This window comes from Silurus aristotelis (assembly GCF_946808225.1).
Source record: "Silurus aristotelis genome assembly, chromosome: 9".
NCBI lineage: Eukaryota > Metazoa > Chordata > Actinopteri > Siluriformes > Siluridae > Silurus > Silurus aristotelis.
The window spans coordinates 15,483,256-15,494,652 of record NC_139582.1 but is presented as its reverse complement, the minus strand read 5'-3'; the positions used below and the strand labels follow the sequence as shown (position 1 = coordinate 15,494,652).

Below are 11,397 nucleotides of genomic sequence, written 5' to 3'. Positions count from 1 at the left end.
GCAAACAGGTTTTTTTTCTTCCAAAATGATGTCTGAAATTGTTTAGTAAGCAACAACCATATTAATAAACATTATCATATCACAGTATTACTTTATATTTAATAAGAGAATTATTACATGCAGTTTGACAGCAGGTCCAAATGAAAGCTTAAATGTGATTAGCCCCGCCCACAGTGTGACCTTCCTGAAGGGGTGTGCGTGTGTGTGTGTGTGTGTGTGTGTGGTTCAGTTTGAACAGTGATTATTAAATTGGCTTAATTGGAAATGTAAGCTGTGGGCTGCAGGACCCCAGAGTTCATGCTGAGAGCCGTGTGGAGGTGAGGAAAGCCGTGGTGTGTGTTCACGGTGGAGGGGTTTGGAGGTCCGGCTGCTGAGATACACCACAGCCAGCAGGTTCCTTCCGAACAAAGTAAAGCAACATTTCTACAGGAAACATCAACATCTAAACAAACGTAAACATCTAAACAAGGGCAGCAATAGACACCTGCATTCAATACTGTTGCTCCACTGACCACTTACAGACAACCAAAGAGACACACACACACACACACACACACCCTTCAGTGTTTTGTCTTTATTTGTATTAAATTCAACATGAATACCAATAAGAATCCAATCTATAAAAGAAGGTCTCAAGTCTGGATAAATGTGGAGGTTTGTGTTATGAAGGACATCCAGCGTAAAAATGTGCTAAATTAATTATACGGATCAGGAATCAGAAATTCATAGCGGATCAGTCGAGGCCCGAGTTACCAACGACCACCACAGGTATCATTAACCAACAGGGTCCCGGTGAAAATTGTTAAAAAGCACAGAATAACGTATTATTATTATTATCATTATTTTAATGTGTGATTGAAAGATGCTGAAAGCAGAACAAAATATAAGATTTATTTGTAATATTTCTGATGAATATTTTTGTATAATATAATTTCCATAGAATGCAATGTTCAGCTGAAATTGTAGAAATAATTTACAATAAAAAAAAAGAAAAACATGTTGAAAACCCAGTGTTTATCTAGATTCCCACAATGCACTGCAGCAGGCCGATGGTGGTAATAAATACTCAGAGCTTGTAGGAAAAGGTTTGGTTATATAAAACTCTGTACAGTTACATCAGCTCACTAATTACCAGCTAGCCAATTAGCTAGCCACTGATTAGCATGCTAATAATTCACTTGATATTTAATTGATTTAGCAGCAAGTAGCAAATAAGAGATTTGAAGGAATTAGTTTTCTCAAGTATTATTATTATAACTATATAAGCAGTTCCACACTCACACTGTCCTTCATCTGACCATCTTCCCTTAGACCCCTAGAAGTTCTCAACTAAGGGCAAGTGTACAAGTGCCTTCTTTAATGTGAAGGTGGTGCATTCATAAAGGTATAGCTTATGTGATTATATATACATATATACACACACACACACACACACACACACACACACACACACACACACACACACTCACTATCTGGGCAAAATATTGGGACACCTGGACTTTCTTCACTCTGATGTGCTTCTTTTTCAAACTGTTACACAAAGTTGGAGGTACACAGTGGAGCGGGTTGTCTATGGTATGCAATTTTGCCTTCACTACCGGACTTTTTCACACTCGTAGCTGAATGAATCTCCACGAAATCGAGTGGAACATCTTCCCTGAGGAGTGGATTTTATTATAACAGCTAATGAGACTTAACATCGAACTGTGACGTTCATAAAGAAGCACATAGAGATCTTCTGCTTGGTGTCCACAATCTTTTGGCTCGACAGTGTATGTGATTTGTATTGAAGCTGCTGATCTGCAGGAATGTAGTTTTCAACCCGTTCATGATTTTCCTGAACATCTGTAACGTCCTCAGCTCTTGTTTTTCAGAGGAGGGAAGTAACGGAGTACAAATACTTCGTTACTGTACTTAAGTAGATTTTTCTAGTATCAGTACTTTACTCCACTATTTATTTTTCAGACAACTTTTTACTTTTACTCATTACATTTTTACACAAATATCTGTACTTTTTACTTCTTACATTTTCAAGACAGGCTCATTACTTTAGGGTTAACGTGGATAAGACAGAGAGAGTCAGTGATGAGAACATGACTGAGAACAGACACATTCCTGATCATCATCATCTTTTCTCTGCTTGTGTTCTGTACGTGGCTCTTCAGCCTGGATACATTCATTAGGTGTAAGTAGGAAGAAACCCCGCAAAAATGCATTTAGAAACAGTCCCCCCCCCCCCCACCTTCCTCACAGTGGTTTGACCCACTGCCTGCTTTTCAAGTTCATCTAACTTACTCTACACACACGAGTCAGGTGTGTTTCTGCGGCTCAATTATTGTTCAACTCCATTAACTAGGGTATTTTATTCTCTTTAATGTAGTTGATGCAGACTCTCATAAATTAGTTGCGGCAAAAATGCTGATTAGCGATGTAATTTTCCATGAATCTGCTCTATTAGTGATTAAAATATGACTTATCTAGTGAACGTTAGCTTGTTTACAATAGCTTGTAGCATAGTGCACTGACACTAACACACCAAAGCCGTTTCACATGCAGTGTTTTATTTGGGACGACTTGGTATAATGTTAATTTAACATTAACACACAATTAGCATATTGTTTATCTGTGCATTTACTAAATGAGCACTGCTACGTCCGAACTGACCCCACTGTATTTTTATAATCAATTTCTATTCTGTTCTTAAGTGTCTTAATTAATTTTAAATAAAATTTGAAACCGTTTTTTAATTCCTTATTTTGCTTTGTCATTGAACCTGAGAAAAACTTAAACTTAAAATAATCATAATGACGCAGTCTCCATGCTACAATAATAAAAGCAATTATAAGTCATTATAAGTACAATTTGACTGTATTATTTGTGTCCCCCTTCAAAAATTGCTTATGAGAATTTTTATATTTATGGTCTATATATTTATTGTGTCTCTATCTATCTATCTATCTATCTATCTATCTATCTATCTATCTATCTATCTATCTATCTAATATTAATATGATGTGAGGTCCAGTTAACAGCTAAAACAGGTAATAGTAATAACTACTTTTTACTTAAGTACATGTCAGAGCCAAGACTTCTTTACTTTCACTTAAGTAAAAAGGTATAATCAGTACTTCAACTTTTACCCGAGTATTTTAAAACATGAGTATCTGTACTTCTACTTAAGTAATGAATGTGTGTACTTTTGCCACCTCTGTTGTTTTTACAGAACAATCCCATCGTAGCCGTGAACGCCGCATTTCTTTCCCGCAATCTGGCAGCCAAATGTGAGTGCTTCCTGTAAAGACCCTCCTGCAGCGGAGCAGAACACAACAACACCTCACTCATTTATTCATTTATTCAGTCCCTTTCAACTCCAAACACAGAATTATTACACACAGGTGTGTTTGTTGACTCTGCTGTGTGGGCGTGGCCCTCTGAGAATTTAAATATTCAGTAGGGACTGCATATAAAATAGCATAAAAAAGGTTCTTACCACGAGACAGACTGTAAATGACCGAGGCATTAAAGGTGTCGCCAGCCCCGAGTGTGTCCACCAGTTTGTCCGGAGGGAAAGCTTCAGAGTGCAGAACAGTACCATCAGGACCCTTAGCATCAGCACCTTTCTCCGCCCAGGCACATATCAACACTGCCCTGAACACACACACACACACACACACACACACACACACACACACACACACACATATCAGCACATTCAACCAATCTAAATCTTCTCTGCACACAGTAGGATTAAAGCTCTCTACTGACATCTAGCGGACAATTAACCACATTACACCAAACTGCTCACCTGTAAAACACCCATTAGTGATGAAAAGTTCGGATCATTTTAGTGACTCGGTTTCTTGAATTTCGTTCAACAAAATGACCAAATCTTTTTTTCTTTTTTTTTTTTTCGTTGCTTTGATCAGAAATGAATTAAAATGTTACATTTTCAATAATCTGATCCCAAAAATTATGAAAAACAGAATGTGTAGCTTCACCTTTCATATCTTCTGGTCCATGTCATTATTTCTTTTGTTACGTGACCCTCATAATTATTGTAACAATATTATCAAGATTCAGACCAATAAAATCTGTTTGCACTGTGTAGTGTCTATGGGAGACACGTGACAAAAGAACGAAAGATTTGGACCAGAGGACACATAAGGTGATCTACTCAATTCTGGTTCCTGAACAAAACCTACAGAGATTTCGCAAAAACTCTTTAAAATGAATGATTTATAATGAAAGTGAATAAATGACCCTGATTCGGTTTTCCCTCTGAATCAGTGCGTCTCACACGTTTATTTCCTACCCGTCTTTTACGCGGCCGTAAAAACCCTTCACTGCACTGGCAGCCGAATCGAAGCCGAAATGCAACGCCACATCTTTACTTACAAACACCTGCGCACACACACACACACACACACACACACACACACACACACACACACACACACACACACACACACAGGAATATATGTTTATACTTAAACAATGATAAATCATTAAGTGTAGCAAAGTGAATTATAATAAAACAGAGATTAGTGAAGGGGCACTGTACCACGTCTCCATGGGGGAAGAGCTGATAGAGTGAGGGATGGGTTTTCTCGATCTCCACAGAGACGGTGATCCTGTTCTTCTCCTCCTGTGTGGCATTGAAGCTTTTAACCTGCTCAATCATCCTCACCTGTTCATCAGCATTACGACCCTTAAAACACACACACACACACACACACACTTTTAAACTTTTAGATATGACAGTCATTTGTGTTTTAGTTTAAAAAAAAAAAAAAAACATTTTCACCTCAAAGTGAATCCATTTATACTGCCTGAGATCCAGCTTTAAGAAATCATCTGCACAAACATCAGGCAGGTTTCTGATCCAACAAAGACGAGAAATCAGAAAAACTCCTCACACTCACACCCACATACACACACATTCTCTCACTCTCAGACACACACACAGTAAATATAACGGGGGAGGGGCTTGGGGGCAAAAAGTTTTGCTCTTTTGAAATGTTTGAATGCAAAATTAAATATTAAAATCATGTAAACCAGACCCCAGTCAATAATTAGATTTAAAATTAAATATTTAACAATTTCCTCTGCATCAGTTCAATCAGGAACACGTTACTGAGTTAATTACAGTGTTATTAATTAGCATATTAATTAGCACATTGAGCAGTTAATGTTGTTAATTAAAGTGAATTAATTAAGCTGCACTGAAGGCTTCTGGGGATTTTGAGTATCACAAATGTGACAGCGATACACCAGAACGCTAACTCATGCTGGCTAATCAGCTTGCTAGCTATTAGGTGTGGAATGTGATTGTTGTGATTAGCCTGTGCTTACAGACGACAGATCATCACGTATTAGCATATGATGGTCACGTGATTGTGGAGATTGTTCCAGATTATTATTATTATTCTCGTTGTCGTTTTCTTACGTGTCGTAGAGCACGACGGTGCGAGAACCCGATTTTTGACAAACAATACAACACGCACACGGCGTCTCGCCGCGCTGCTGCCACGCTATGCTGGAAATATCCACACCACGGCGGCTAAAATCCCCCACGATGAAGCTAACAACATGGAGAGAAGCACAGGGAAGATTTATTTAGTTAGCATACGCGTGGCTGTGCCTCCTTGTGCTAACATGAAGAACTGCGGTGTGAGACGCCACCAGGTGGTTGGAGTGAAAGTGATTTAAACACTGTGTTGATTCTCTGTCAGATTTACAGAGTTTCTCTTTTTTATGATCTGCTTACGAGTTCAGCGCCACTCCAGCTGTGGAGACTAACACCTGTAAATGAGCTCTTCTCAGCTGTGTATTACTGACACTAGCGTGTTAGGCGCATGTTCACTCCAGTGGATTACAAACGGTGACATAACTGATGTCTTCATCCTCATCTAACGCTCGTCTCACGATCTCTACAGAACACAAGTGCACTTAATCAAGGGCACATAAACAGCAGGATTGGGACAGGACCCGCATGTGAAGACGTATAGAAGTTTTGTTTCACGTGCGCGCGCACACACACACACACACACACACACACACACACACACACACAAACCTGTTCATGTGCAAGATGGTGCGCGTGCCACTGGTCTGGTTGCTGATAACAACGGAGGCGGGGCATGAGCACTGAGCATGCTCAGTGACAAGAGACACATCAATGTGGAACAATTTAAAATCATTCAGGATGTAGCTGAAGTGAACAAAGTATTCAAGAGTGTGTATATACACACACACACACACACACACACACACACATACACACATACACACTTTAAAATCCATGTATACAGAATCCTGTGCCTGGTTCGGTACGGTACAGTACAGTTCCTGCTCTGATTTCAGGGGAAGATGAAGATGAAGTTGAAGATGTAGAATACTCACTCAGCAATTGGTCCTGCAGCCAGAGAACCCATGAAGGCACAGGGAGCACCGAGCAGAGACAGAACTGTGCAGGAGTTGGAGGCATTCCCACCTCGCTGCCACCTCTGAGACACACATCTGCCCCCCCCCCCCACACACACACACACACACACACACACGGTATTTAATACAGTTCTTTATAGCTGTGAGCTGTGATCAGAAAATAAAATAAAAAAATTCTTAGTTTGAAAGTATGATTAACTCTGACATAGGCAGTGACGTCACAACACCAATTAGGGGGCTTGTCCCGAAGTGTTTTAGCGACGATCAGGCCCCGCCCACATTCGGTATCGAATGAATGAGCTGCAAAGTCCAAGGTGATTGGTGTGACGTAACAATCTATTAATTACAATATCATTATTACAGTGCAAAGTCTACAGTAGCGCGTGAATGTCCTGACTGATCTTTCTGCAGACACTGTGTGTCTGTGTGTGTGTGTGTGTGTGTGTGTGTGTGTGTGTGTGTGTGTGTGTGTGTGAGAGAGAGAGCTGTACTTTAACCCTGCCTTCCCTCAGCATCACATCAGCATTAAACCACGCTATAAGATTATTATATTCAGGATATAAACCTGGTGTCCGTGTCCTCTTCCGGAAACTGATCCACCACGTTAATGATGTCCAAACACACCAACCCAACACACAGGATCTTCTTCTGCTCCATGGTTTACTCTGTGTGTGTGTGTGTAGTGTGGTGTAGTGTGGAACATGGACTAAAGGGGAAAGGTAAACCATGCCGTTCTCTGATTGGTCAAAACGTAGGAAGGGCGGAAGTGCGCGTGTGCGTGTGTTCTCAGCGCGCTGTATTTCCTACTTCCGGTTACAAGAAGAACGGGTTATTTGTTTCATTTTATTATTATTATTATTATTATTATTATTATTATTATTATTATTATTATTATTATTATTATTGTTGTTGTTGTGGGAAATGTTCGGCTTTTCAAAAACTGGCGAGTTTATATGAAGTTGCAGTCTGGAGATCAGACACTAGTGATTGGAAGATCGGATCATTTTAATGACTCGGTTCTTTGCGTCTGGTTCATAATGAATGAATCTTTTTCGAGTCATTTAGTTCATTTCGTGCCTTTGATCTGAAAAAAAAATATTTTTACGTTTTAATTGTCTCCTACATACAACAACTTTAACTATATTTCCAATAATGAAAATATGAATTGCAGCCAAGGACAAATGATGATAAACAAAAAATCTGATCTATTTCACTGTGTAGCATTAATGGGAGTCATGTGACAAAAGAACGAAAGACTCGGACCAGAGGACACATGAGATGAACTTCTCAGTTCTGTTCCTGTACATCACCTACAGATGTTCTGCGATGCTTTGCTCATGTGCGTAAAGTAAAAAATGAACAAATGCCCCCTTAAGACGACTCTTTTTTTTTTTAGTCACAAGACTAGAAGACTTGTTCAAAATGAAGGAATTGTTCATGAACGATTATCACTAACACACACACACACTGTGATGGGGTTAAAGTACAAATGTTTGATGTGAAGTTTGATGTGTTTTGTGTAGAGTTTTTCTCCCAATTTCTCAGAACACACACACACACACACACACACACACACACACACACACACACACACACAGTGAAGCACACAGAGGGGGTCTGCTGCAGGGTATTAGACACTGAGAAGGAGGACAGGTTCCTGAAAGCAGGCCTGGGTGGTAAATCTTGTCTTGTGTGCTGTCTCCATGGAGACACTGTGTTTAAGTGCAGCGGAGTGGATCAAGCCCTGTCTCTCTCACACACACACACACACACACACACACACACACACACACACACACACACACACACACACACACACACAGCATTTCTCTCTGTTTTTCCCGGGATAAGCGTAGTGTGAAATCTCTCTGTTCTCTCACTGTCACTGCAGCGTAAGTTGTTCTGATCATTAAACACTTTTTTACTTTTATAAACTAAATTCTTTTTCATTTTAAAACAATTTGGAGTTGTTTATGCCTGAAACTTCCTTCTGCTCAAACCTAAAGCTTATAATCTTTACAGTTCCTCTTATCACACAACTCTACCTCATTTCATTTCTTTATTCATTTTCAGATCTACATTAGTAGTACAGTAGACTCCTGCACTACTCCATGTTGTATAGAAATGTCTAAATGTAAACAGAGAGTTCCTGTAGAGGAAAATGTCAATAAAGTGTAGTGCAGTGTAACAGCTCAGAGCTCTATAGCAAGAGATCTTCCACTCCAACCCATGGAGAGCAGATCTTCATGGAGCCGGCTTTGTGCACAGGAGCATTGTCATGCTGGAACAGGTTTGGGTCTCCTAGTCCTCTTGATGCCTGGTGTAAAACACTCAGGAGGTTTGATTATATCTGGCAGGGGAGCCTTGAATCTGTGCATCTCAGTCGCAGCTCATGGTCCTCCAACAGGTTACTTTCTGGTTTTAAACGACATCTATAGGAGCAGTTGAAGAATTCAGTCCGGAGAACACACTCATGGAATCTGGAATAAAAAAAATAAATGAAAGTTATTTATGTCTGTTTCAGTTTATTTCAGAAAAACGTGTGTTTGTGGAGGAAGAGCAACAGATTTGTAAGAGTCTGTATATGGATTTATGGGAAAAGAGAGACAGGGAGAGTGTATGAGGAAGAGAAGAGTGAAAAAGCAAAGAAAGAAGGAAGGTTGGAAACTGTTAAACATCCCAGATAAAACTAACCTTCCCATCATGCATTGTAAACTAAAAAGCGTGTAGCCTGAAGCAGATTATAGCTATATGTTGATTGAGAATTGTGGAAAGAAACACTGGAGTGAGTATTGCTTCTGTCTCTTTAGATGTCTGAAGGAGGTGGCGTGGAAAGCACAACCATGCTATCAATGACGAAGATATTGAAGATCGGTGCAGTGGCCGAGAGCCGTCTGGAGGTTCTGCAGATCTACAAGCTCCTGCAGTTAGTGCGGGAGAGAAATAAAGCTCGGCTGGGGAAGATGGTGCGTCTCGGCATCTCAAATCTGATCAATCTGACCGAACCGAATGAGGGAAACGGTGTGCTTCATCTGACCTCCATCTCCAACGACCTTGACACAGCTGAGTTTCTCCTATCTCTGGGAGCTCATCCTGACATCCAGGATAAGAGAGGACGCACTCCAGTCTTACTTGCTGCAGAACTTGGATATGACGCTATGCTGGATCTTCTGGCAAAGAACCATGCTGACATGAGACTTGTGGATAATGAAGGGAAAGGTGCATGGGCTTCTTCAGGACTTTTATGATGATGATGAAGATGATGATGATGATGACTGTTATTATTATTATAAATATTATTTGTATCTCGTTTGTGTAGGAGTTCTGTTTTACTGCATCTCACCGTCCCAGAGACACACACGCTGCCTGCAGGTGGCGCTCAACAGCAACGCAGACGTCAACAACACGTCCAACGTGGGCAAACCTGTGTTTCTGCTCGCCTGTGAACACGCCAAGGAGTGTGAGAACATCTGCATGAGGATTTTAGAGAGTGGAGCAGATCCTAACGCCACCGACCAGGTCTGTCTTTCTACAACAAGGATAAAGCAGAATTTTACAAACATGAATATTAACAATATATAAACCCACTAAGATCCACTTCTATCGATCAAATAATATTACTTATGATCACAAAACTCCAAAACAATCACAGAATCACAGAGTTTATATATAACAAGAATTATAAATAATTTATTTAGAAAAGATTTTTTATTATTCCCTCATATATCATATTTACATGATGTCTTCTTACATTATAACAGGATTCATTCCTGTCCAGTGCCAAATAAATGCTATTTCACATATTTACATACACAAGAACAAAAGTCCAGGGACATCTTACATTTCCAGATGCACACGTGCTTCTTCCCCAAAGCTGCAGACACACAAGTGTCTCGGACGTCTTTGGATGCAGGAGCATGAAATTTTCTCTTCACTTGAACTAGGAGACCGAAACCTGTTCCAGCATGATGATGCTCCTGTGCACAAAGCCAGCTCCATGAAGATCTACTTTACATAGTTTGGAGTGGAAGATCTCCTGCTATTAAGGTCCAACACTATTGATCACCTTTGGAATTGATGTGAACGCTGACTGCACCCCAGGAACCTCCTCACCTTCTTACCTCCATAACTACCTGATTTTACTAACACCACTTCAGGCTGATTAAATCTCCACTAAATATCCACAAAATCTATTGGAAAAGAGTGGAGCTCATTATAGCAGTAACTGGGAATCCACAAACTTTTGACCATATAGTGTTTGTTTGTATATAATTTTTATTGTGGGTAATGAGTAAGAGGGACGGATAAGCGGGAGAAAATGGATGGATGGATGGATGGATGGATGGATGGATGAGTAAGAGAAATCTTGTTTACTGTGTGTGTGTGTGTGTGTGTGTGTGTGTGCGTGTGTGTGTGTGTACAGCTGACTGGGCGGACGGCTCTTATGGAGGCAGCTAGAGCAGGCTCCGTGGCCTTAGTGAGAGGAATCTTACAGAGAAGTGGAAACCCGAATACATCAGATAAACTGCAGCAGAATGCGACTCAGTTCGCTGCAGCAGGAGGATTTTTCCAGGCAAGAGACTGTAAAATAATCTACATTATTGTATTATTTATTGTTATTTCTTCCTCTTTTTCTTCTTCTTTTTCTTCTTCTTCTTCTTCTTCTTCTTATTTATGATATTGTTGTGTGTTAGATATTGCGGCTGTTGTCAGCGTACCAGGCTGATTTGAATGCGGTGTGTGTGGAGGGAAACTCGGCTCTGCATGTGTGTGCAGCTGGAGGTAACACTGAGTGCTGCAGGTTTCTGGCACAGCGAGGTGATGTGTGTTACAGAGCAGCAGTTCTGTCATTAATCACACTCTCTCTAACTGTACCTAATCAACCACATCTCCTTCACCTCTAGGATGCAACCCAAAGCTGAAGAACACCATTGGATTGGTTCCTAGGCAAAT

The 11,397-nt window shown here is 40.3% G+C and overlaps 2 protein-coding genes across 6 annotated transcripts in view; one reads left to right on the top strand and one right to left on the bottom strand.

Annotated features, from left to right (window-relative positions):
* Positions 1 to 925: 925 nt before the first annotated feature.
* khk (ketohexokinase) lies at positions 926 to 7,168 on the bottom strand. Of its 3 annotated transcripts, XM_083550278.1 has the most exons (10): positions 7,010 to 7,168; positions 6,403 to 6,519; positions 6,077 to 6,211; positions 5,447 to 5,581; positions 4,805 to 4,877; positions 4,562 to 4,708; positions 4,313 to 4,401; positions 3,491 to 3,648; positions 3,220 to 3,306; positions 926 to 1,871 (listed from the first exon to the last, which is right to left on the bottom strand). In XM_083550278.1, coding segments are annotated over exons 1-10 (1,035 nt in total). In that variant the 5' UTR covers positions 7,102 to 7,168; the 3' UTR covers positions 926 to 1,869. The 3 variants fall into 3 exon arrangements, with proteins under 3 accessions (XP_083406404.1, XP_083406406.1, XP_083406405.1); XM_083550280.1 differs by lacking the exon at positions 5,447 to 5,581; XM_083550279.1 differs by lacking the exon at positions 6,077 to 6,211.
* Positions 7,169 to 8,229: 1,061 nt separating this feature from the next.
* ankef1b (ankyrin repeat and EF-hand domain containing 1b) overlaps positions 8,230 to 11,397 on the top strand; it is a 5,858-nt gene continuing 2,690 nt past the window's right edge. For all 3 annotated transcript variants that reach the window (XR_014535197.1, XM_083551047.1, XM_083551046.1), the window contains exons 1-6: positions 8,230 to 8,336; positions 9,255 to 9,663; positions 9,764 to 9,963; positions 10,868 to 11,017; positions 11,139 to 11,262; positions 11,349 to 11,397. The exon at positions 11,349 to 11,397 is cut by the window's right edge and continues 801 nt beyond it. Coding sequence is in view for 2 of the 3 variants with exons in the window: in XM_083551047.1 (XP_083407173.1) it covers positions 9,255 to 9,663; positions 9,764 to 9,963; positions 10,868 to 11,017; positions 11,139 to 11,262; positions 11,349 to 11,397 (932 nt within the window). In the remaining variant the exon portion in view is untranslated. The remainder of the gene's footprint in view (positions 8,337 to 9,254; positions 9,664 to 9,763; positions 9,964 to 10,867; positions 11,018 to 11,138; positions 11,263 to 11,348) is intronic.